The 27195-nt window shown below is 40.1% G+C and overlaps 2 protein-coding genes and 4 non-coding genes across 6 annotated transcripts in view; 2 read left to right on the top strand and 4 right to left on the bottom strand.

Moving 5' to 3' along the window:
* Positions 1-4964: 4964 nt before the first annotated feature.
* trnai-aau (transfer RNA isoleucine (anticodon AAU)) lies at positions 4965-5038 on the top strand. Its single transcript has one exon. It is a non-coding gene; the product is annotated as a tRNA-Ile (tRNA).
* Positions 5039-5347: 309 nt separating this feature from the next.
* Positions 5348-5419, bottom strand: trnap-ugg (transfer RNA proline (anticodon UGG)). The gene has a single exon. It is a non-coding gene; the product is annotated as a tRNA-Pro (tRNA).
* A 342-nt stretch (positions 5420-5761) lies between these two features.
* On the top strand, positions 5762-5833 carry trnaw-cca (transfer RNA tryptophan (anticodon CCA)). The gene has a single exon. It is a non-coding gene; the product is annotated as a tRNA-Trp (tRNA).
* Positions 5834-6116: 283 nt separating this feature from the next.
* On the bottom strand, positions 6117-6188 carry trnap-agg (transfer RNA proline (anticodon AGG)). The gene has a single exon. It is a non-coding gene; the product is annotated as a tRNA-Pro (tRNA).
* A 2698-nt stretch (positions 6189-8886) lies between these two features.
* Positions 8887-10812, bottom strand: LOC130100499 (uncharacterized). The gene is made up of 5 exons (XM_056265970.1): positions 10526-10812; positions 10130-10435; positions 9749-10021; positions 9574-9657; positions 8887-9083 (listed from the first exon to the last, which is right to left on the bottom strand). Exons 1-5 carry the CDS (start codon positions 10750-10752, stop codon positions 9017-9019), a joined length of 957 nt encoding a protein of 318 aa, XP_056121945.1. The 5' UTR covers positions 10753-10812; the 3' UTR covers positions 8887-9016.
* A 2036-nt stretch (positions 10813-12848) lies between these two features.
* si:ch211-281l24.3 (uncharacterized) overlaps positions 12849-27195 on the bottom strand; it is a 66347-nt gene continuing 52000 nt past the window's right edge. Inside the window, exons 15-18 of the mRNA XM_056266002.1 lie at positions 15766-16206; positions 15066-15323; positions 13193-13435; positions 12849-13116 (exon numbers count right to left, since the gene is read on the bottom strand). Coding sequence (XP_056121977.1) covers positions 12849-13116; positions 13193-13435; positions 15066-15323; positions 15766-16206 — 1210 coding nt within the window. The remainder of the gene's footprint in view (positions 13117-13192; positions 13436-15065; positions 15324-15765; positions 16207-27195) is intronic.

Raw genomic sequence — 27195 nt, 5'->3', positions numbered from 1 at the left:
TAATTAGGTTTAATTATCTGAACGTGCTCCTCCCGAACTTTGTTAATAAAACATCATTTATAATGTTCCTGTAGAGGAAGAACACAAAAAGTACACCGCTTTCTCTTCCCCATTTGGTCTTCACGAGTATAACAGTCTTCCTATGGGTCTCTCGAATAGCCCAGCCACTTTCATGAGAATGATGATGTCTATCTTTGGAGATGAGAATTTCAGCAGCGTTCTCTGTTACCTTGATGATTTGATGGTGTTTGCCCCATCTGAGTCAGTCGCTCTTCAACGCCTCGAAATGGTTCTCTTGCGGTTGACACATCACAATCTAAAGTTGGCTCCTAGGAAATGTTTTCTCTTGAGACGATCTCGAGCCGCACATCAGAGCCACTTGAGCTGGTCTGCATTGACTTTTGGTCGGCAAAGCTCAGAGAAGGAATGTCGGTGGACGTGTTGATTGTTACAGATCATTTTTACAAAAATGGCGGGTGTGGACGGGTGGTATGGTGTTGTGTGTGACTTGTTCACACCCGCCATGGTCAACAGTTTCTTGATTAGCTTGCTTTCGAAATTAGCCCCCTGGTCAGAATGAATTCTCTTGGGAAATCCATAAACTAAAATGAAGTCATTCCAGAGCCTTTTCGCAACTTGTTTGGCAGACTGATTCTGGCACGGAAAAGCATGGGCCATTTTTGTAAAATGATCTGTAACAATCAACACGTCCACCGACATTCCTTCTCTAAACTCTGCCGACCAAAAGTCAATGCAGACCAGCTCAAGTGGCTCTGATGTGCGGATACTGGCTAACGGAGCAACGGTGTGAACCTAGAACGGTGTTGCCCCTTTAGAATAAAGGGGCAATCTTTATTGATTGGAAGTATGAAGTTGTATTTCAGCACCCCATTTTTTTTCTTCATTCTTTTCTTTTTCTTTACTGTTGGTTTTTCTTGTTATGGTATGTTCCCATTGAGCAGGATTTAAAGGGGGTGTATGTGACAGGATAAATATTATAGGTTGAGAGTTCTTTAAATAAATCCTGCAATAATGGGGTTGCGGTTCATATGGGCGGCGCTGGTGGCGCTATAGGCTCGTGTGTGTGTGTGCTAATGAAGGGTGGGACAAACCGGGTCGAGAAAGAGAAAACAAAAAAACCCAAAGGTCACATAATGCTGTTAACATAGACAGAGAGCCCTGTCAGCTGGTTAAAAATAACAACTAAAATCATAGGCTACAGTATAGACCTAATGCGGTTTTTATTACAACAACTTTATAATATTTTAATGATATAGGTAAAACATATAATAAATATGTAATATAGTGCACATATTTAGCAAAATACTTATTTATACTAATACTAAATATATGATAAAATACTATTTTTTTCTAGCCAACTTACGTATGGTCATTAAATGGCTTTTCTGAGGTAAATGTAACGTTATGTGACATTGTACTCCAGCTATTTTATTGACCTCTTTCTGCGGTTGAAAAACACTGATTTGGTCGATATTACAGTAGGCTAGGCTATGTATGAGATTTCGGTAAGTTACTGTATCTTTCAACACACACCTATTGATCATTCGTGTTTATTTACTATTAACTAGTCTAGTGAAGAGAGATGATCGGTTCACGTGTCATTTGAACTGAGGCGCTACAGCGATCTGTCACATTTAAAAGCGCCAAAACGGAGAGGGGGTTCAGCGAAAAAGTTTTAAAATGTTCTTATCGCCGGCGCCACCATTGACCATTGGCCGCTGTCGCTTGACTTCCAATTACATGTGATTGGTTGCTATACTTTGTTTGGACGATACTGATTGGCTGCCACGATATGGCAGGTCCATCCTAATATGGCAGGGCTTCCTGCTGTCAACGGCAGCTACTTCCTGCTGCCGATTTTTTTCAGTAGTATGTTCCATAGACATCATATAGGTAGACGCCCTATCGACCGCTACTGCCTATTGGCACAGACGAGAATTGGAGCCGCCATCTTAAACCGGTCATCCGCTCCGCTCAGTGTAATCTGAATGGCAGGTGAAATGAGCTGTCAGCGCATTAAATTAATCATATCTCACTGAATACTGAACTGATTTTCACGCGTTTTTTTTGCTGCAAAGGTAATTCATGTAGCTATGATACAGGACACATGGTTCGGCGTATTTTAATATCCATAGTAGGCTTAACAGTAATATAATATTCTGATATAAGATATAAAGTGACCAGACACAATATGTGTGATGAAGGATATAATGTATTTTATAAATCACACACTATAAATATAATAAAGAAGCAGAAACAGATAGTTGCAGTAAAGTAAGATATTTTAATAAGTTGAAGAAACAATTTATGATTTGTGACACGCACATACACACGAACAGACACACAAACAAACACGAACAGACACACACACACACACACACACAAACTTTCACACACATTACGCAGCCACCGAATCCACCGAACGCAGCCACCTGTAATAAAAATTGAGAAGAAGCTTTTCAACGTGTTTGCATCAGTAATTTCTAAAAATTAAATTCGGACAACATTAAGCCTATACCTTTTTTATTGTATGTGGATGTGGGAGGGGAAAATGTCGAGACTAAAGCCCTATTCGGATTAACTTTACAAGGGTAGATGGAGTAAGTTAATAATGTAATTTTACCACAGGACTTCTGTAATATCAATAGCCAAATCGCATGTGATAAGATATAGGTTATCAATAAAACTAGAAGTTGGAGGGGTAACTTAATTTGCGCATCGCTGTAATGCTTGTATTTACATTGCTTCCTGATATCATGTGCGTGTAACTGGTCTCCTGTTACATGCGCAAACACAAATAACACAACAGGGCAGTTGAATGCTTATCTGATAACCTAGAAGCTCTTGTAATTACTACTTTAACAGTTACCCCACCTCTCCATGCCGGGTGAACACCGGCTGATGCAGTAAACAGCATTTCACAACGATTTCAGTACAGTAATAGCAAATATCCTTGCTCCTTCTTGATTATCTGGTAATATTCTATTCACAAAATACAACCAATAGTACGGTAATGTTAAGCTTGACTTACTTGTGAAAAGCCCTATTTTCGATGGTCCGACGATTAGAACAGGAAAATGCTCCACAATGCTCTGGCATCTTATCTGCTGCCACGCAACGAAACTAGGAATACGACTGGTTCAAGATGGCGGCCGGATTTCTCGGTTTCCAGCGGCCAATAGGGCATCTAGTCTCTATGATATCTATGGTATGTTCCTGCACAACCGGAGGCTGCAGTTTCAGGACCCCAGTTTTAGGCAAGGGGGTAATCCATCGACCGGAAGTTGAAGCCGGCCGGGTACCGCCATCTTGTAGCAGAACTTCACTTGCGTTAGCATTTCCATTGACTACCATTCATTTTGGCGTCACTTTGACAGCGAATAACTTTACATCTGAGGCGTTTAAAGACTCCATTTGTCCATTATTTATTTCTAAAGAAACACGACAATGTATAAATGGCTCCATTACCTTCTATGTTACATTATGGCCCCGTAGAAACAGTTTTAGTAAAAATAGGCTAACGATTGCGTCATAACCACTCGACTCTCTGTCGCGCTGTACAGAAATTACCGTACAGACAGGAGGAGAAGCTCGCAGGCAATCGGGGGGACGTCCCGTCAAGAGAGAAGCCCATAGATAATGAGTCCATAAAAGCAACGGAATACTTACTCCTGCTCACTCACGATAAAGGACTCTTTGCTCAAGTTCCCCGTCTCTGCAAGATTAACGTTGGCAATTTTCACGCACAGCTACTAGAAGATTAACGTCTGTCAGACAGGTTGCTCACGTCATCAAGCTTAGTTTGAGTCGGTCTGAGTCTGCGTGTCAGGAACGGAAGTTCTCAAAAATCGCTAAAAGTGGGCTTCAACTGTCTCAACTGAGTTCCAATGAGATCGCTCTGTCCATTTCTTTTACTGTCTATGGTTTTAGGACCGCAGTTTCAGGACCCTAGTTTTTTGTGACAGCGCCACCTACCGAACTGGATGATATAGCGGCGGCTGCGGTTTCAGGACCGCAGTTCTAGGATCCAGGTGGTTTAGTTTGTACATAGTATCAAGACAAGAGCCACTTATTTATAGTCTTGTTAGAAAAAAAATTATATATATATATATATATATATATTAACAAAGAAGATTATGAACTAGAAAAGCTCCTGCAACAGGTGGATTAGAGCAAGTAGCACCAAGCTACATGACACAATTTAAAAGATTAATATTACACTTTTACTTAAAGCTCACTTTAAAGCACCATAGAGTATTTGTATCATATTCCGGTCGCGGTTTAAAATGGTTTTAAGTAAAAAAAAGATGTTGAAATATGTTATATTTAGCATTTTATATGCTGCTAATGGCTACACCTTGCTTAGCAATACTGTAAACATTCTTTATTCATATGAAAATATCCAAAATCACACGAAAATCACACACAAACCATATATACTCGAAATCGTGCATTTATTAGCTTCTTGTTTCAGGTGAAGAGATGTGTCTTAGCTTTGTTATCACGGAGGTCAGAATGAGGAAGTGTACACAGCATGCAGAAGGGCAGGATTATTGTCACGTTAAACCACGTGAGATGATTGACAGCTCTATAGCGAATAAGAGAGCGCAGAGATCATAACTGACGCAAATCAGGAAGAGGAGAGAGTCGAGAGACAGATCCATAGACAGATCTCGCTGTGTTCGCTGTTTGAGCTTCAGATCGCATAATTTAGTGGAACATGAAAATCATTATTTCTCCAAATATGTGCACCATTGGACTAAGAGCCCTGGCGGATCTGTATGTGAACACAAATAAACCGGAGAAGACGTGAATGACTGCTTTATGAGTGATGATTTCTATTCAAAATAACGAACGCTACAGATGAATAATTTTGCACTCCTATATAAGCTGATCTATCCTAGTTTTGAGCGAAATTGGCAATTTCCTATAATGACGTATGTGGCCGGTTAGCTCAGTTGGTTAGAGCGTGGTGCTAATAACGCCAAGGTCGCGGGTTCGATCCCCGTACTGGCCATTGTCTTTTTAAATCAGGATTTTGCAAATATTTCTGAACATTTTGTAAATAATTTTATGTTCAAATACTTGTTATAAACCTTAAACATTTACTATCAACTAACCTTATCCCTTTTTCATGAATTCCCACGGTCCACAAGCTAAGCGAATATACAATCAAGAAGATGTCCATGTCTGCAAATCCACTGTATCATCATGTATCGCGCATGCATGCATGCTGTGGTCTTGGCTGATGCTGGGGTACTGTGTGAATACATATAATGCCTCAGTAATTCTCAGCATACTTTCAACTGTAGAGTAAGAAAATGACGGGCTCGTCCGGGATTTGAACCCGGGACCTCTCGCACCCAAAGCGAGAATCATACCCCTAGACCAACGAGCCACAACAAAGAGTCAAGACGTAGTGTATAAAGTATTTCAACATTGCGTGGATTAGCCAGTAATGTCAAAACATCGTTTTTAAGAATGGTATTTTCATATTTATACATAAGAACATACTCAATAATAGTTATCCGAAAACAATGACAATTTAATAGTCCTCTTGTATAAATGCTTGCCGAATTGGTCATATAAATCTGCAGTTTATATCAGTATGTAAAATTGTTGGTTTCACACGGGAACGTCTTGCCTGTATTTGCATACTATTAAATTTGTGTTATTTGATTTAACTTCCATTTGTGTGTTTCACTTGTTTACAAATCTGTATTGTTTACACCTGCCTTGAGACCTCGTGGCGCAACGGTAGCGCGTCTGACTCCAGATCAGAAGGTTGCGTGTTCAAATCACGTCGGGGTCATACATTTTGTTAATATTTCTACGTGTATTATCACTATTAACATATTGACATTTTGGTGGGGTACAGTCCGTTACGTGCAGTCGACAGCAGCGCCGTTCAGGTCAGTAAACGCTAGCACTATGCCATTATAACTTCGATCCACGGTATTGCAACTGTGCTGGGTAGATTTGATCTCAATTATAATCTAATAATATAATCTTAAATGAATAAAAATACATCAAATGAAGTTATAAAAAATTGACTTCTTCAATCAAATCGAAATTTTGTACATTGTGAAAAGGAAGGGCTCGTCCGGGATTTGAACCCGGGACCTCTCGCACCCTAAGCGAGAATCATACCCCTAGACCAACGAGCCAGACAGGGTGAGAAGTGAACAAGGTGTATAGGGTACTGAGTTTTGATATCACAGTCTTACTACATTAAAGGGGGGGGGGGACACTCAGTTTCAGTCAATCTCATGTTAAGCTTGAGTACCTATAGAGTAATATTGCAACAGTAACAGTGTGACCGGGGACAGGTCGAGACAGAGCTGCACTTTCTAACCTCATGCCCCAAATATAATACACAAAGACAAAAACACTTCCCAAATATACCCTGAATTCGAATCCATATCAGACACACAGAAAATCCCATATTTACTAGGAGAAATGTCCAAATGTGAGATAATTGCTGCAAAATATGTCTCCTCATGCCATGAAATGAGGACAACCAGTGGAACCTCAGATGGATAAATAATTGTACAAATGTTCAAATAATTATTATTTTGATTGTTTGATATTTTAGTAATCGTTTTATTTTATTTTTTTATTGTTCACTTTTATTTATCTATATGTTTGTATATGTCTATTGCTTTGGCAATATTGTGCTATTGTACACATTCATGCCAATAAAGCTAATTTGAATTGAACTATTGCATCCATCATATCTCCAAAAAGTCTTTAGTTTTATTATATTTACAAAAGAAAGATAGGCTGTACCGAGTCTTTCTGGAAAAAGCCGAGCGGGTGGAGGCGTGCCGTTTGGGCGGAGCTAAATAATCAAGAGCGCGCGAAGTTTTAGAACATTTGTGTGTCTACTCGTGGTTTATGAAGACATGATTTGGTTTTACAATAAACAAACAGACACCTAGCCACCTAAACAAATGTATTTAAACAAACACACAACATATATCGCATGCTCCACAGATACATTAACTATTCGTGATCATGTTGTTTAGCCTACTTGCTGTGCTTAAGTTACACGCCGATAGACACACAGATATTTGAAGCAGTTCTAGGTTCTACTCACCGCCTGCGGTTCCAATGCAAGACCGATAACCTTTAGTGTTGGGACTGCTCCATCCTTGAGAACTAAACGATTAGCAAATCCGGCTTCGAACTGGGCCTTGTTTATAAAAAAAATCATCCTCGAAATGCATGGAACAAACAAGAACACTTGCACAACTGTGTTGATGTTCTGGAAAAACAAACTCCATCCACTGGTCCCTTAACGCTTGATTCTTTGGGAATCTGTGCAGTGTTGTCTTGCCTTGGCAACCGAAAACACACTTCTTTGGTGACATATTGCAGCGCAGCCGATGCACAGCGCTTTGATGGGCACAGGTTACGGCTATCGCTCTACAGCTGCGCGCGCGCCCTTCCGAGAGAAGTGCCCTTAGGACCGTATAAGGAAATTCCGGCGCATCTGACGTCATACGCGCCCATACTCGAAAAAAACTTTACGAAACTTGTGACAACCAGGAAGGAGTATTTTGAGAACAGAAATACTCAATCAAACGTACAACTTAATTTTTGAAACTTTGTCCATGTTTAGCATGGAAATCCAACTCTTTAACAGTGTAAAAAACTCACTATGCATGAAATAGCATGAATCATCAAAAGAACTGAAGTGGCATAAGATGAGACTGGTAAGAGACAAAGTCTAAATTATAAGGGTTACCTAAGAGGGATTGACTCATGATGGTCAAGGGAACACTGTGGTGACTAGACCGGGGGATACTAGTCTGGTGGGTTTAGATAATTCACAGTGCTGTAGTGGAGGAGACCCCGAGGGTCTGGATGATCAAAAACTGTGAGCAAGTGCTCTCCTTTTTCTATTGAGGTGAAAATCTCAGACTGAAGTTATATAAGTGCACAGGGGGAAAAAAAACACAGAAAATAGGAAATCACAGGAACTCTCAGAGTATAATGCGCAAAAAAAAAATGTTTTGATAAACCGGTGTTTAGTCTGAGGAAAAAAGCATATGGGAGTTTTTTTTTGAAGGGTACTGAAGAAGAATTAATTAAATACCATGATTTCCCTGAGAAGGGAACTTTAAGTGTCACTAGGCTGACAGCGGTGCGAGACTCGATAGAAGAGGGGAGTGAGGAACAAAAAGGTTGTGTGAGATATGTGTGTGTGGATTGTAAGAAAACAACCATGTGCTGGTTGAATGAGGCAGAGCGAAGAGAGAGGAACAAAATGCAAAAAGATCTAGCGTATGGGAAAGTAGGGAAGGATGAGAAAAACCCACTGATGAGAAAACACCTATTGCACCAACACCTATTAACCCTTTTCCTTTTCTGAGCACTGGGAAAGACACAACTAAAAGCTTATTGAATAAACTACTCTGACCAGCTCTAATTCAACAAGTGCTATTATAACAGCAAAGTCAATGGAAAATTACTACAACAACATGAAGTAAAAACCTTTATTAATCTTAGTCAGGACGATTCTAAGGGCCCACGCACTTTTGCTCAAATAAGAGTTCATTTACATCACATTTACATTTATTTATATAGCAGTCTTTTATCCAAAGTGACTTATAAATGTGGAATACAAATGATAAAGTACAGGCTCGAACACAGAGACACAGTCAGTCTCTTGAACTTGATGAGCAGCGACTGGAAGCCAGTTAAGAGATCAATACATAGAACTACTGTACATTCATAAGAAATAACTATTGCTCTTATATGTATATTAAGGCAATATATAGGCCATTATTACCACAACATTGCAAGATTTTAAACATTTCAATTTAATTGAAAACTACATTAAAGATATAAATAAATTCAAAATAATCGTAAAAATATATGACACAGATGTTTCATGCTTTGCAAAGTGATTGTCACTTTGTTTTATCATGAACCGAGTCATTTACAAATCCTCTTAATAATGAATCATCAGGTTTACGGTCCAGGATCTTCACCATATTTCAAATCGCTTGTCTCCGATGAACTGCTTTCTGTCACTGACTTTGTTTCCGAACAGCCTGAAAACACAAAATTCACCACGATATGATATAAAGTCATGTGATGTGAAAAAAAGTCAGGACCTTCAGTCAAAAAGTAAAAGTATTCATCAAAGTATTTCATTAAATTATATTTGGCTAAGCTGTGCGCAAATATTCTAAACTGAACCACTGACATTTATGTATATGATAAGTAATTTTAAATATGCACTTTTATATACCAAAAATACAGGCTTTCTTAATCATAATAAATGCTTCAAGAAATGCTTATCATGTGGCCCTTCAACAATGTGGATCTAAAACTAGCATTGCTTGCATTATTTTAACTTGTAATTTAACAATTCATTTAATCAGATTACAGAAAACAGATATGTCTTTATAACGTAAAAATCGAATGAATTATGTTGTTTTTTTAGTTAAATCACTAAAACTACTTTGTTTCATTAATAAATGATGTGGGTTAGAGGGTTAATAAACCTACAGAAATGAAACACAGCTCACACACACTCACCGCACAGTCTGGATATTGCTGTGACTGGAGACGACGCTGTGGATTCTCTCTGCTGATTCATCTGTGATATTATTGTGACTCACACTATAAGAAGAAATGAGACAGAAACAATAAAATAACAGAAGTAAACATGTGTTTAGTGTTTGTCTATTGCTGTTGTGTCTCTGTAACTCACTCCAGAGTCTGAGTTTTGTGCAGATGTGGCATCAGCGGCTTCATGCAGTGATCCGTGAGTTTGCAGTGACTGAGATCCAGTTCTTTCAGCCCTTCAGAATATTCCAGAAACAGCGCCAGCTGTTCACAAGCGCTCTGGTCCATCTGAGTGTGACTGAGGTCCATCTCTCCTCCCAAGGCCTGTGAAAGAGCCTCAGTCCTCCTCGAAGAGCCTCTCTCAGTTCCATCTTTACTGATACAAGCCAGAAACTGCAGCAGCAAAGCTTTACTGCAACTGACGAGAGGAAGAACAACACAATGATAATATACAGGGAGTTTATATGCAGATAAATAATTGGACTGTGTCGTATCAGTAATGAAAGGGATCTGTCATGTTTCTCACCTCAGCTGGACTCGAGGCAGGATTGGCCAAAGTTGTTTCAGGGCCGTATCAGAGATCTTACAGTCCTGTAAAACCAACTTCACAACACTTTGGGTTTTCTGAAGCACAGATGAGATTATTTTACAGTCTTCATCAGTAAGTATCAAATGTTGTTGATTTTCCAGTGTGTCTGTTAAATCCAGAGCCGAGTCGCAGGAGAAGTCCAGTGTGTTGTGAAGAGCAGAGAGCAGAACAGATGCTGTTTCCTGCTGGAGATCAGAGGAACTGCAGCGATGAAGCAGCTTCAGCAGCAGCCGCCTGTCAACACTAACACACACACACACACACACTGTTAACAGAGAGATTCTTGAGCAAAACAACAGCTGTTATAATATCAGTGCTGCTAAATCAGCTAACCTGAGTGGTGTGACTCTGCTGAGCAAAGGCAGAAAGCTCTCCAGCTCCTCCTCTGGTATGGAGGTCCAGAGCAGATTGAGTTTAACAGTGTTGCAGTTCTCGAGAGTGAAGCGCAGGGCAGCGCAGTGAACAGAGTCCAACACTCTGCCGCTCAGGTTGATGTCATTTCCTGCTGAACTCATCAGACTGGACACATACTGAGGAGAGCAAATCTCATAAATCTCCATAATGATGGACAGAGTAAAGCTGGGGCTCAACCTGTGGAGAATAAGATCACTCAATGAAATCAACTTGAATTTAAGGCACTTAATGAATACAAATCCCCAAACTTAGGAGTAAACTACATGCAACTACAATAACAGTCTACACTGTCGAGCCAAAAACGAGCGTGCTATTGTGTGCCAGGGTGTGATCAGGACTCATCTGGGCTTCCTATTGGCCAACAGCCAGGGGTTTTGGCCCACCGAATACCTTGGTCCAAAGTGGGTCAACTGGGACTTGAGGAGTGTCCATGAATAAAGGCAGATTTTAGGAGACAGTCAGCACCGCTGCTCATTCCGCATGTATTATATCAGGCTACTGGCTAACTTCAATGTTTCAGACATTTTAAAAAATTTTCACCTCATTAAATTTTCAGTATCATTGATGTGCACTCCTGACACAAATTAATAAATTCCTGTCACTGCAACATATTTTGACAGTGGAATAGCAGCTAGAGACTCCATAGATGCAAATGAGCTGTTGCAGCCATGATATTTATTTGTGGGAAAAGCAGGATGTCATGGGTCTGTTCATATAGTTTAGTTTTGAAAGAAATATATGTTGAACTTTCTTTCAACTTATATATATATATATAAACAAAGTCAACATTTGTAAATTAATAGTTTTATATTTCTCCATCGTTTTTAATTGGATTATGCTGTTTTGCAATGCTTCATGGGATTGTCATTCTTTCCCTCAATTTTCCCTCAGATTTTCAAAAAAATGTTGTTGATCAAATTAAAGTTTGTAGTGTTGTGATTCACCTCGTTGATGATTGGCTTGGTTCATGCCTTTTAACTCTTTAACAATTTTTTTTTAATCCCTATGGGAAAAATGAAAGAAAAAAAAATACTTCCGAAACCAGCGCTTCTGAAATAGAGGGTGGCCACTGTCGCACTCTATAGCCCCTTCACTGTTATTTTTCTCATAAAAATATGATTACATGTAGAATTTTAAACCTAATTTCTAGCAAGAAATGTTTCTTGACATCACAGGCTTGACAATGGTAAATACCCACATTTGTGATCTTGGCCACTTGTGGGTGTAAGCATGCAACAGTAAGTTAGTCTGCAACATTTTCCCTTTTAAAAATGCCAAAGCTCAGTACACTTAACCGTACGTTCACACCGCCGCCGGCGAAAGCGGCAAAATTCGCTCTCGCCGCCCTGTCAGCGACGCCGTGGAAAGATTCGTGGACGCTCTGATGCTCTGACGTAGATCGAATGCTTGGTCTTTTTTAAAACTTTATTTAAAGGGACCGCGAAGCAAACAAGCATGTCGATCGTTATGTTTGCAGAAAATGTATCGATGGAAAGAACTTAATTATAGTGACATGTTTGCTAACGAAATAAACAAATTAAAAGCCATTTGTTTGGTGTGGCTTTTGTGTTCATGGTTAAATGCTATTCTAATTTGCATTCCCGCTGAAAAACAAGTGTTCTAGCACGAATATCTTGCCTATAAATAGTGTTGCGCGCCTTCTTATGAAATTCAAATGATCAACCTCTCCTCTATTTTGCTTGGGAACTAATGTGGTCGGAACCTTTGTTACTTGACTGCGTTCTCTGGAATCCTCTCAAACGGAGCACATCTACATTCCGATTGGTTGCCGCCGGCTGCCGCCGAACCGCGTCATAGCTCATTTCCCTAAAGTTGAGCTGATTTCAACTTCTTTTCGCCGCTCCTCGCCGCTCTCACCGTCCAAGACGCGCCGCGCCGCCCTCGCCGGAGCTCGCCGCCGGCTCTCATTGAAAATGAATGACTTCCGGCCACTTTGACGCTCTCGCCGCCGGCGGTGTGAACGCACAGTAAGGGTTGTATCAGCGATTTCAGGCCCAAACATAAATGATCACATTCATCTAATCTTTCCTAACGATCCGCTAGCTGCCCGCCCCATAAGCAGGCCGTCAAAAAAATGCGTCTCTGTAGGCAGCCTAGGCTCTGAGATCTGAGATCTTATAAGGTGACTGGTGGATGGATTCCATTCACATTGCACAGACGCAACTAATCGAGAATCAAATTCATTGTCAATTATTTTCATTATCGATTATCTGTTGCAGCCCTAATTGAGTGGACTCTTGTACCTTTTCCACTGGATTCTCTCTAACCAAGGTAATAGTTCTCTGATGTTTTCACGAGGTAATTTGCTCTTGCTTAAGTCCAACTTGAAGTTTTGCACTTGATGTTGCAGCAGGTAATTAATCACTTCCCAGGTCAGTGAGCAGCAAGTCAAATCCTTTGACACCTTCTTCAGGAAAGAGTGTGTCAGTTCATTATCCTGTGCTTCATACACCAGCGAAACCAGCCGCTGAAGAGTCTCTTTAGAGAACCTGAACACACACACACAGAACAGGTTAAACCGGTTGATTTATTCACAGAAAATGGACCAACTTGCTGAACACAGACCTGATAGTCCGGGGTTCCTGGAGAAACAACAGAGCCGTGAGAGACAGAGCCTCTGATTCACACTCAGTAAGATCCAAACACTGAACAGAAAACAGTTTCAGGAGAGACGTCAAGCTGCTCATGATATGAGAGAGATTTCGCTTTGAGTCTTTTGTGAGCGGTGAAAACTCCTCTATCAGTGGAAAAGGACCATTCAATGATCTCAGCGCTCTGAACATCTTCACTACCAGTTCGTCTTCCACACTGTCAAAAACAAAATCAGAGATCATGAGAAACATTCAAACAGTAGATTTCAGAATGTGATGACAGATGATGGTCAGTTCTAGCCTGGTTAAAACCAGACCATTCTCAGTTGTAACTGAGTTATGGTCTGGCAAAGCGTCATAGACAAATCATTTCCAGAGGGGCGTCACCAACGGACGTCGCGGATAGACCTAAACCCAATCAGAGCGATGAAGGAGATGACGTTTGCAGAGCGGCAGAAACATCTCCGAGTGTTGTTCTTTGCTCGGTTTTTAACAAAAAGGAAACGTTCAAATCGCTTAAAACACACGCGATAGCTGATTCGAACGAGTGATGTTCGACGGCGGCATCCATCTTTGTAATGTAGGCTACAAAATCTGCTTCAAAATCCCAGCGCTGTCGTCATCGTGTAAAGCCCGCCCCAACGTTTCTGATTGGTGCCTCAATTTCGGCGGATTGGAAATGAGCTTGAATGAGCTCTTTGCCAGACTAACTTTCAGAGCAAATCTAAATTTGCCAGAAGTTGTCTGGGTTTTCCCAGGCTAGGTCAGTTCATCTCAAGAGGTCCAATAATTGAAAAATTGGTTGCTGGACCAAATATTTTATTTTTAGTGATTACCTATATGGATTTGTATTGTAAAACCACTAGTTATTTTATTTTATTGGTTCAACCACAGTGGACATCTTTGTGTTATGGCGCATGAGAAATTTGGGTCTAGGGCACATTACAAGGTACGTATAGAAATATTTTGCATATTCTTGTTTCTTAGACTTAAAGCCATAAGTAATGAACAAGATTTCTCAAAGTTCTACTATTAAGGTCAATTTTAAATAAATATTCAGCGGGTTTCGGAGCTGAAAGTCTACTTATATTACATGTTCAATTCTCAAAATGAATTTACGATAATTTACAGTAATTGTTAAGTAGATCAGTGTTTGTCCCAAGGACCTTTGGCAAGCTGAGATATTAGGATTTCTGAATGTTTTCAGGAGGATTTCATGAGCGCCATGGTCAAAAGTATGGACAGTGTGGGCAAAGGCGAGTGGACAAACAGAAGCACATACATTGTGATCAACCTTAGGAACTAATAATATAATTGTGGCAAGCAGGAAGAGGGCAAGGGCCGTGAGAGAGCAGCACGAGGCCGGTGGCGTGATTGATAATGAGCGACACCTGCGCGACGCAAGGGTCTCGTTTCTCTCACGGAGGAGCTGAAGAATAAAGGAGGAGCGACGACAGTGGAGATCGAAAGAGGAACAGGCTTGAACCTGTGTTTTGTTTTGTTTGTGTTTTAATATGTGACAGCAGTCGTCCGTGAGGGGCTGCTGTCTTTTACTTTCATTTTGTATTTGTTTATTTTATTATTAAATTGTTGAATGTTCGCCGGTTCCAAATAATCTACAAACAATGAAGCAGCAAACTCTGCAAAAAACAAAATGTATGTATCTGCTAATACTTTTATCCATTGCTGTATAACCCAAAACATACAAATATGGCCGCTGTGGTTAAACCAAAAAAGAAAAAAAAGAAAAAGGTAGATTAAAAACAGTGAAGGAGCCTATGTTGGACAACTTGATATTTATTAAACTATGATGCAAAAAGTTTGGATGTAGATAATGTATCTCCAACCTCAGTTTGTGCAGGTGTGTGAGGTGTTTGAAGAGCAGTTTGAGTCCTCTGAGAGAGATGGCGTGTGTCTTCAGAGTCAGGTTTAGTTTCGAGGGCGAACGGCCCAGAACTCTCCCCACAGATCTGCAGGAGCTGCTGGGTAACTCTCCACTCAGAGTAACAGTGAAGTCTAAAGCCCGGAGCAGAGGAGTCACCTGATCTGCCTTCACTCTCGGCCCGAACACTTTACATAGTGACGGGATGAACCGCTCAGCATTCCTACAGGACGAGGATTCAATGAATGAAAATGGTTATACAGGAGAAACTCGAAAAATATGAATATCGTGCAAAAGTTCATTTTTTTAAGAAATTCAACTTAAAAGGTGTAACTAATATATTATATAGACTCATTACATGATAAGTGAAATTTTTCAAACCTTTATTTGTAATAATTTGGATGATTATGACTTACAGCTATGAAAACCTTTTCACAATATTCTAATTTTGAATTTGGGGGTTTCATAAGCTGTAAGCCATAATCATCAAAATTATAACAAATAAATACTTGAAATATCTCACTTTGCATGTAATGAGTCTTATATTAGTTTCACCCGTATATGTATTGTCATGGTAATATTCAAGCATAGTGGTTCTGTTTACAATATGTGGTTGAAAAATCATGTTTGTATTAAATGGTATTTTAAAAGTATGTAACACAGACCTGAGTTGTGAGATGTAGGGCAGACACTGGAGGAATCCCCTCACTTCACTCTCTTCATTTGTCCAGTCTCTCAGCTCTACTGGTTTCTTCTCTGTCTGCAGTTTCAGCACTTCTAGGAGGATGGAGCTCTTTCTCTCTGAGAGGTCTATGATCCAGACTGCAGGAGCTGACTGATAAACTGGCTGTAATGCTGGAAGGACACTCCTGCCTGTTTGAGTCTCATAGTCCTTCACATGTGAACACAGATCCAGCAGGAAATCACACTGATCCTCAGTATCATAATAATTCTCCTCATAGGGGAAAGATGTGTAGCTGCACACAGATGTTAATAGTTCAGTGTAATTTTCTTCTGTATTTGCATCAAACTCTGATGCTGAAACAAACAGATTCAGCAGAAAATGTACAGTGGTTTCTTTTTTCCCATCGAAAATGCCATCAAATCTGTGGAGACACACACACATACGCATCACTTTAATGTCTAGTGTAGGATAATATAAAAAATAAAACAAATGACTCATTTAATCAGAGCACATACAATTTTTTTCACAATTCACATTAAACTATTCATTCAATAACAGTTTATATTTCATTTGTATTGGGTGAAATATTTATGTTGGTTAACATCTATATTTTGGATTCGAAATAAATGTGAAGCAAAGTTTCAGTAATTTAATTAAAATTAAAGTAATTTCCTTTAAACATAACTGGCATAAATTCAGTTGATGTAACTTCACTTGATGTTTCTACACTTCTACACTGTGTTGTATGTAGGCTTGCTGCGGTACTCTATGTTACTATTGTTCGGCCGCACACCGATAACATTACTTGTCCACCAAGGCAACAACTCTCACCTTACCATCCTTAGTTGTATGCTGACTGACATGATAGTAAACACTTAAAGCTCCAGTCCGTAACTTTTTTAAGTTAAAAATAATCCAAAATAATTATATTGAAAAAAACGTATTCTGCCAGTGGTCAAAACTATCTGCTTGCCATAGCTAGATTCAAAACGGTTAGCTTGTAATAATGATTTTAATTCCAGTGGTACTGGTGGGTTTCCGCGGGAAATTCGAGCATGTCTTTGCGTCATTACGTCACACCCGTACACATAAAGGAGTTTCGGCTAGCCGGCTATACTGCGCGTGACGAGATGTTTAGATGTATAGGCTTTTCTCGCAGCACTTTACATAATTAAACTTATGGCGGATCCAGAAAGATCCAAACAACAATCATCAGTGTCAACTGGAGATTCAGCAGTTATAAAACCCAAAAGACTTCGTACTTCGGATTTAAGGTGGCTAGAGAAAGAGAAAGAAACCGTCTCATGCGAACACAAGGATTTAAACATCGGCGGGGCTTTTGAAAAGTGCGTGAACTCCGTGTTTTGAAGGGGTTCAAAACGGAAGAAGAGACGGCTTTTTTCTGCTGAACAAGTAAGACATTTCAATAGTTCAATCGTGTAACAGTACGTTTTCTTAATTCACACAGTTATGGAGTTTCCTTTGTTGTGCCTTTCTCGTTTTGCTATTATTAGTCCAGTTGGGTAGTGCACATATTAAATAATACCGTTACCGAGGTGATAAAAGCACCACATTTTACATGAAGATTCTTTAGGACCTCCTGAATGATTTCAGCCTAGGAGCCCAGCTGAAATATTGAAATTTAGTGTCAAATCACTTAAAAAACAATATTCATGAAAAACGTTTTTTGTTTTTTTTTCCATCTCAAGTAAAACTTTCAGGATAATGGCCTTTTAAGACCACTGAATAAGCTTCCTTTTGTTAATTTGTGCTCAGGCCAGTAGATCTTCCAAATTATAAGTGTAAAACAGAGTGCCAATACACCTTATACCTAAAAAAAAATCAAAAAGCCCTGTATAATATAGGCAGAATTATTAAAAAAGGCAGCAAAAATGCTTAAATGTTAAGAGATCTTGGTTTTCTCTTTTATTTTTCAATTCAACTAGGTCATTCATAGCTATTCTACTAAGTTCATAGTTTGGTCATTAGTTTTATGTTAGGCTGCATCACATCACATTAACCCTTTCGCACGTACTGCACCTGTGTGATTAGAACGGTCAGTGTATGCACTGCTAAATTCAAATGTGCTTTCGCGCGTTGGCTGGCGCTGAGCCAGAGACAGGCGCGCTCAGAGCTGTCATATATCACAACTTTTCAGTGTTTTCAACCACATAATGTTTATTTTAGGTTTCAGACATTTAAGTACTAAAAAAAACAATACATTTAGAGTTTGTAAAATACACACTGATGTCAAAGGAAGAGGCAATAATAATCCTTTCCATAATTAGAAATGTTTTATTCATATCAGATACACATTGTGTAAGTGACTTTAAAGTTTACTCTATTCGTCTCCCAGTTCACCAGCCACTTACTTTTATGTATTTCGGGTGAAGTGGATGAATTCACGTGTTGTAAAATCCAACAGATCCGATTCTCTGAACTGCGTCTGCGGCACAAACTAACTTAGATGACAACGCCCATCGCGCATACAGCTCAACTAACGCGATCGTTATAAAGGTGTTTAAACAACAAAACACTTCCACTTGCATATATTTGACAATCGGAATATCAGATATTTCATGCCATATCTAACAAATGTGTGAATATTTTGAATAAAAAAGGAAAAATGACATAAAAGCAGATCATCATTCATTCTCTGTTGTTGCTGCGGTGTGTCACGTGACAAGCAATGGCGCGTCACCATGGAAACCATAAAGTGACACATTCAAAATAACGGTATAATAATAACTTTTATGCTTACATAACATTAGTTTCTGAAACTTCAACATGGAGCTGAACTGGGCTCTATGTATTATTTGCCAGAAAGACACATCCGAACCCCTGAGATGTACCTTGCAGACACCTGGGACAAGTGGTGATAAATCTCATGCCTATAGATCATTTCTTGCTAATGTCGAGCAATTCAGAGCGATTGACAATCTTCCAACTAAACTCTATTTTGGGAATGATGAAACTGCTACCAATTTTGCTTCACATTCTGCTTCTTGGCACAAATCTTGCCACCTAAAGTTTAACAATTCAAAGTTTATGAAAGCGACAAAGAAGAACATGCGGAATGCTGTTGAATCTGGATGGGGAAAGCCAATGAAACGCCAACGACTGGATGTTCGAAAGTGCTTCTTCTGTGAGGGTGGCAAAGATAAAGGTGCTCTCCATGAAGTATCAACATTTGATACTGACAAGAATATCCGAACCATGATCACTGAACTTAAGGACACAAGGCTTATGACAAGGATAATTGGAGGAGATTTAATTGCAATTGAGGCAAAATACCATTTACCATGCCTTGTAAAGCTGAGAAATTGCTACCGTGGACTCGCTAGTAAGAGCTACCAATGTCCAGAAAACATAGATGAAAATATGAATGAGTCTCGCGCTTTCATTGAACTTCAGGACTACATTGAAAAATGTGTTGATTCTGGAGTCCTTCTCTTTATGCTATCTGAGCTCCACTCTTTGTATGTAAATCGACTTCAGGAACTGGGTGTCAGTAAGCAAGTCAACAAAACCAGATTGAAAAATCATTTGCTTCAATGCTTTTCAGATGCACAAGAACAATTTGATGGAAGGAATACAGTTCTTGTTTTCAAGGAGGGCATGAGAAATATGCTAAGGGAAGCTCTGAGGAAGAGAGATTTTGATGAAGATGCTCTCATCCTGGCAAAAGCTGCGAAGATTATTAGAAATGACATATTCAACCATACAGGCTTCAAATTCACTGGCTCCTTCCCAGAAAGATGTCAAGAAACCTCACTTCCTTCAAGCTTAAAGTCTCTTATCTCGATGATAATGAATGGCTCCAACTTGAAAGATCAAGAAAAATGTGAGTCTCAGGCTTGCCTCACAATGGGACAAGGCATTCTTTATAACACAAAGAAAAGGGCAACACCCACTGCTAGGATGACCAGACACAGCCTTGAACGTGAACCACCACTCCCTATTTTAGGCCTTAATGTACATGTACAAACCAGAAGCAAGCAACTGGTCCAGCAATTAAACCAAATGGGTATTAGCATTTCATATGACAGAGTTATTCAAATTGAAGACTGGCTTGCTAAAGCCACATGTGAACGCTTTGAAGTTGATGGTGTTGTGGTTCCAGCTTGTCTCCGGAAAGGGCTCTTCACAGTTGGTGCCCTTGATAACCTTGACTATGACCCAAGTTCAACCACTTCTGTAGGCTCCTTTCATGGTACTGGAATCAGCATATTTCAGTTTCCAACTAAGGATGACTGTGGTGTACAGAGACCACCCATTATGATACCACCTTTTGAAAATAAAAATAAAGCTCTTCCTGACACTTTTGCCACTGTCCCCGCTGTAGCTCTGAAAAATACTTCTGTTTCAGTGCCAGAGTGTAATGTAGTTACAGCTATGGGTTTATTGGATAATGCTAGAGAAGAGGAAAACAGGTGGGTCAATCATGCACTGCCACTTCTAGAGAAGAGAGAACTAGACAGTGATGATGCAGTTGCATGGTCTGCATATCATGCTTCTATGCAACCATTGGTGGAAGACCCCCCAGCAAAATGTGCACTCCTTCCTCTGTTTTATGATAAATCTGCCACTCCAGCCATGATTAAACATGGCATGAATGTTCTTAGACAAGCTATTGAATTTATTAATCCTGGACAAATCCCAGTTACTACATTTGACCAGCCTCTTTTCGCTCTGGCAAAGTTAGTGCAATGGAAATGGCCAGACACACATAGTGAAAGAGTTCATGTAGTTATGCTAGGTGGATTACACACAGAAATGGCCCTCTGGAATACACTTGGCGACCTCTTAGATTGCTCTGGTTGGACAACAGCACTCACTGAAGCAGAAGTAGCATCTTCTGGAAAGGTTGACTCATTTCTGAAAGCAGCACACCTAACTCGCACCAGGCATGCCCACCAAGTCACTCTACTGTCACTTCACAATCTGCAGCAGGAAGCTTTTAGGCTTATTGCTGGCCCCAAAGATGAAGATACCTTTATCACTTGGAGAAATGACATGCTGAAGAAGAGTCCAACTTTCATGTATTGGGATCTAATACTAAGATATGAAACCCTCATTCTCATTTTTGTCAGAGCTCACAGAGAGAAGAACTTCCTTCTATATGTAGAAGTTTTAGAAGAACTCATCCCTCTATTTTTTTCCTTGGACCATACAAACTATGCAAGATGGGTGTCTGTCCACATCAGGGATATGAAGTCTTTGCCCAGTACCATCAAGGATGAGTTTGAAAAGCATTCACACTTGGTTCTCTCAAAGACATACAACAAGTTCTCTGCAATACCTTTCGACCAAGCTCATGAACAAGAGAATAAGATTGTGAAAGGTTGCGGTGGTGCAGTTGGTCTCACAGAAAACCCAAATGCCTTCAGACGATGGATGATCTCTGGACCAGAGTTGGGAAGATTGCTGAAAGAATTTGAAGAGGACTTTCTTCCTGAAAATGACATAGATAATCCTAAGAACTTCCAGCATCATGAACAGTGTCTTTCCACACAGAAGACATTTCAAAGACATGTAGCCAACCTGTCTGAAACTATTAAAAGAATGGGCAACCCTTTCTTGGATGATTTTAAAGATCTAGTCACTCTTGACAGCCGTAACTGTGCAGATGAATCTGTGGCTAAAACAGTGTTCATCTTAGAAGACACAGGCAAGAAACAATATCAACAGTTTGTCACAAAGGTGCTTACTGATCGCAGCCAATCCATCCATGATCCAATCAAAAGGAATTCGTTGCAACTCTTCAAGCAAACTCGACGCAAGACATTATCTACACATGGGAAGAAGATTAAAATGCTCCAGAACAACGTGACACTATTTGGTCAGCTGTATATTGCAATGCAAAGTCGTGAGAGTGATTTGGATGAATTCTTTGCACATGAAGTACAGTCCTTCCCTCCTTCCCTCTCTGACTTTGGAAAGATTCACCTGCCAGGCACAAAGTCTGACTTACTTCAATGCCTTGAGCTCCCTGGGCAATCACAGCCACCCTCATGCTTTGACTGCAAAATCTTGGATGGAGCGGCCATTGTCCACAGTCTGTCTACTAATACAGTGAACACATTTAATGAATATGCAAGTAATGTTTTCATCCCTTACCTGCAGAGGCAGATACACAAAGGTTGGATATTGTATGGGATGCATACATCTCGGACAGTTTGAAGGAGTCCACGCGTCAAAAGAGGGGTCAAGGTGTACGCAGGAAAGTGTCTGGCCAAACAAAGCTGCCAGGCAATTGGATGGATTTCCTACGTGATCCAATGAATAAGAAAGAGCTTTTTGCCTTTCTGACATCTAAGACTGAAGAGTTCAACTGGCCCCCAGACAAATCTCTGTATATCACATCAGGGCAAGCTGTATCTTCATTTGGTTCCAGCAGTACCATGAGCAGTTGCAATCATGAAGAGGCAGACACCCGGATTGTGGTTCATATACAGCATGCCCTGGAGCAAGGAGCAAAAACTATCCATGTGCGTACTGTGGACACTGATGTCATTGTGATTCTTGCAGGTTTATTCCATGATTTACTGGTGATTCAACCTTTGACTGACATCTGGGTGGCTTTTGGCATGGGCAAAAAGTACAGATTTTACCATGTCAATAGCATATGTAAAAGTCTGGGTAAGGACAAGTCTCAAGCACTGTTGATGTTCCATGCCTATTCAGGGTGTGATACAACATCTGCTTTCACTGGGAAGGGTAAGAAGTCAGTTTGGCGGGCCTGGCAAGTCTATGATGAAACCACTGAAGTATTTGCTTCCCTTGCCAGAAATCCATTCCAGAAATTAGATGCTGCTTCATGGCAGTTCCAAAAGCTTGAGAGACTGACTGTCATCTTGTATGACAAGTCCAGTTCTTCAAGCTCCATTGTCCAGAAGAGGAAAGAACTCTTCTGCCATGGGAGTAGGACAATGGAGAAACTGCCACCCACCCAAGATACTCTACTGCAGCACATCAGACGGGCAGTTTATCAGACTGGAATCTGGGCGACCAGCACACTCTCACAGCAAGGTATTCCTTCTCCAAGGGACTATGGATGGACCAAGGAATCAGGGTCTTGGGAACCAATTTGGATGACACTTCCAGAAGTCCCCACAGCCTGCAGAGAAGTTATCAAATGTTGCTGTAAGGGGGATTGTTCCACCTGCAAATGTGGCAAAGCAAGTCTAGACTGTTCACCTCTTTGCAAATGCAACTGTAACGATTCATAATTATCAATTACAAGGCCAATAAAGACCATATTGATAATACTTTGACATGTATTGAAGCTTTTGTTATGTAAAAGTTCATAAACATAAATAAACATATAAAATGTTAACTTTGGGATTCATTTGAATACTTTATCTTGTGCAGGAACTTGAAAATCGCTGTGTTTTTAAGCATATTTAATTGATAATGATATACTTCTAATATGACATGTTACAAAAAAAAATTCCGAGGGCTCCTAGGCCAAAATTACACTATAGACCCTAAGGAAACACCATGCAAAATTTGGTGCTTTTATCATCTCGGTAACGTTATTTTCACTACGCCACCGGACTATATGGAGAATATGAATTCTGAACTACACAGGTAGCTGCTAACCATAAAACACATTAAATTTAACATTAGTCACGCAATGCTGATGTTGTTAACATGAACAATTTGAGAACAAAGTAGGCTATAATTTGCACGGTTGCTGTAAATCACGTTGATTAAATCTAACGAAGCTTATCATGTCGAATGCTTTTCCCCCCTTAGTTGGTCAGAACAAAAATGGATTTTACTTACTTGTTCAGAAGACATTTTCTTATGAAAATTCTTATGTTGGTCAAACTTTCAAAAAGTGAATCTGTGATTTTGTATGACAGTATCCACACAGCGCGGTGACTGACAGCAGCACTCGCCTCAAAGCACTGTGTTCATCCGCGCTGTTTCATGCCGATTTACAACCCACGTAAAGATGATAATTCCGCGAATCACTGCAGTTACAGATTTCGAACAGAGAGATGGCGACAAAGAGGAAAAGTTCCGGACTGCAGCTTTAATCTACAGCTTCATTTAAAGTCTTGTGCTGTACACAGATAAACAATCACTCACCACAGGAAAAACATAAACTGAATAAAGCAGGTGACATGTATAACAGATCTTCACCACTACTGCTGTCAACAAAAACAGAATCTGACTAAGCTAACAACACACAAAAGTTGTACTTTTTATAGATTTTTCTTACTGAATATATTGAGCGATCACTGACAGGACAAGCTGGACAGTAGAGATGCGCGGATGGGCTATTATTTCATCCGCAACCGCATCACAAAACTCATCATCCGTCCGCCATCCATCCGCACCAACGTTTTTGACCAATTTTCAAAACCGCACCCGCCCGCCATCCGCTGATACAAGGCGCTGCTGATGACAGCCGCGAGACTAGAAACCGCCCGCCACCCGCCCGAATTTAATTAAAATATTTTTTTCGTCACGTCATGCCCCCGAGCCGCGGTTTATCCGCGGAGTCCGCGGCTATAACCGCCAACCGCGCATCTCTACTGGACAGGGGTAAGAGACCCTCTGTGTTATGATTTCTCCATAATTGGGGCGCTTTCACACTAGCACTTTTGGTGCACATCCGGGTTCGAATGACATCAGAGTTCGGTTTGTTTGGATGATGTGAACGCTGTCTTCCAAACTCAGGTACGCATCCGCGAACCGCACTCGAGTCCGCTTAAAAAGGGTGGTCTAGGGTACGGTTCATGTGAACTCCAGTGCGGTTCGCTGCTGATATGAATGCAATCGTACCAAATCGGGGAAGTGAACCGCTATTGATGACGTATAATGTGGTCGTATAGCTTTTGCAGCAGACAGACACAAGTGTGTTTCTGTATCTTTTCTTTGAAAACAAAACCAAAGGTTAAAAAAAAGAAGAAAAAAATGTGAAGCGAGCAATTCTATCGATTTTGACGCCTTTTCATTCATAGTGGTTACCAAGCAACACGATTACGCGCCAGCTGCAGCTTGATGACACAAGTGTACCGCGGTTCGGATACAAATAATATAATGTGAACACAGTCCCTCGGGGGCAGGGGGAGCAATCGAACTCTGGTTCGGAACAGGCAATCGAACCAAGTGTCAAAGCGACCTTAGGCAGTACTTCTCAAACCTATCATGGGGACCCCCACAATAGCACATTTTGGATGTCTCCCTGATCAGACACATCAAATTCAAGTCTTGCAGTCTGTACTAATGAGCTGATGATTTGAATCAGGTGTGTTAGATGAGGGAGACATGCAAAATATGCAGTGGTGTGGGGTCCCCAGGACAGATTTGAGAAGCACTGGATTAAGGGTTGCACTGGTGCGCTGTCCTGATCTGAGCACATTACAGCATAACAAACAATGGGTGGTCTGTTCCCCATGAGAGTCTCACCTGAGCTGTGAGATGTAGGGCAGACACTGGAGGAATCCCCTCACTTCACTCTCTTCTTCTGTCCAGTCTCTCAGCTCTACTGGTTTCTTCTCTGTCTGCAGTTTCAGCACTTCTAGGAGGATGGAGCTCTTTCTCTCTGAGAGGTCTATGATCCAGACTGCAGGAGCTGACTGATAAACTGGCTGTAATGCTGGAAGGACACTCCTGCCTGTTTGAGTCTCATAGTCCTTCACATGTGACCACAGATCCAGCAGGAAATCACATCTCTCATAATTCACAGATGATAGCAGTATCTTCACAGTTGCTTCTATTGTCTCTTTATGGTGGAGAGCAGCATGCAGACACAAATTTAGTATAAATCCCTTGCTATTCTCCCACAGTTCAGGTGACTCATTCTGTGGTACAAAAAATCTAGAAAAGAATGAAAAAGATTATGTTAGAGACCATAAAGGGGAAAAAGAAAATGTTATTGGAAAAAATACCAAATGACTATATCTTAACAGAGTCTAAAATCAGATGGAGACAGAAGAGGTTTTTCTTAACTAGTTTATGTCAGTTAAAAAAAAAAATTGCCAGGAAATGAGAATATCGGTTTTAGATAGCTTTTTAGAAGTGCATGTTGCTTAACACTCATCAAAATTTTACGTCAGTTAAAAAGCATATATTTCAATACATATATTTAAAAAATATATATATTTCACTTGAAACGATGGCTACAGGTCACAGATAAGGCCCTGTGTATCCTGAAATTAACCAATTCTTCATTCTCTCTTCCTTCGCTCACTCTGTACTTCAACAATACCTGTCAAATGGAAATCATCAATTGTTATTCCTGTCCCAAAAAAAAAACCCTGCATCCATCAGAGTTAAATCACTACATGCCTGTATCATTAACCTCTATCATAATGAAATGTTTTGAGAAAATCGTCAAAAACATTATGCTTCCATATGTAACAACATCTCTAGATTGTCTACAATTTGCATATAAGCAGAAGAGAGGTACAGATGATGCAGTGGCCTGTCTCTTACACCGTCTACTTCAACATCTGGACATTTCTGGGAATTATGCCAGACTTCTTTTTATTGACTTTAACTCTGCTTTCAACTCAATTCAGCGTCATCAGGTGATAAAGAAACTACAGAGGACAATCAACGTTCTATAGCACATTTTTGTACGTGGTGTGAGGATAACTTTCTGCACCTCATTATTTCAAAGAATAAGGAACTGGTCATTAGCTCCCCAAAAACACAGATTAATGCTTCTAGCATTACTATTAACGGAGAGATAATTGAAAGGGTAGAGTATTTTAAATATAACTGTGGATCAAATCTCTACTTCAACCAGCACACTCTAGGGGTTTACAAGTGCTGTCAACAAAGTAACAGCTATTCGTAAACTTAGACACTTGTCTGTTCAGCCTCGTCTTATTATTCTTTTGTATCGCAGTATTATGCAGCCAGTCCTTACTTATGGAGCGATTTTTTTTTTTCATATACAGTTGCCAACAAGAACAAATTCTTAAAGATAACTTATTTAGCAAGTACAATTATTGGTATCCCTACCCCTAATTTATTGGATAGTGTCTCTACATTCACATTGCGAAAGGCACAAAAAAATCTTAAATGACCCAGACCACCCACTCTTTAAATATTTTATCTCCCTGCCCTCTGGCTGTAGGTATAGGTTACCGATGTGTAGAAAGCCAAGGTATAGTAAGAGTTTTGTTCCTGTGTAACGACCGAGACAAATCAGACACAATTATTTGTTATATTTAACAAATAATCTTTAAAACTCACTCTGGGATCTATGGTCCAATCCCCCCAACAAGGGCAAGAAGGGTCTTGGTTACCATGACTACGACCAGATAAGTTGGTTTAATTGCTGTTAAAAATGTGGTCATGTGGAAAACGCAGAGGCCATAGGAAAGACCCACAGCCCTTAAAACAGACTTTCCTGCATTAATTTATGAACAAACTGATCTGC

The sequence above is a fragment of the Rhinichthys klamathensis genome, unplaced genomic scaffold, assembly GCF_029890125.1.
Source record: "Rhinichthys klamathensis goyatoka isolate OS25496 unplaced genomic scaffold, OSU_Roscu_1.1 h1tg000243l_1, whole genome shotgun sequence".
NCBI lineage: Eukaryota > Metazoa > Chordata > Actinopteri > Cypriniformes > Leuciscidae > Rhinichthys > Rhinichthys klamathensis.
Note: the sequence above shows the minus strand (reverse complement) of the source record. Positions and strands in the feature narration are given on the sequence as shown.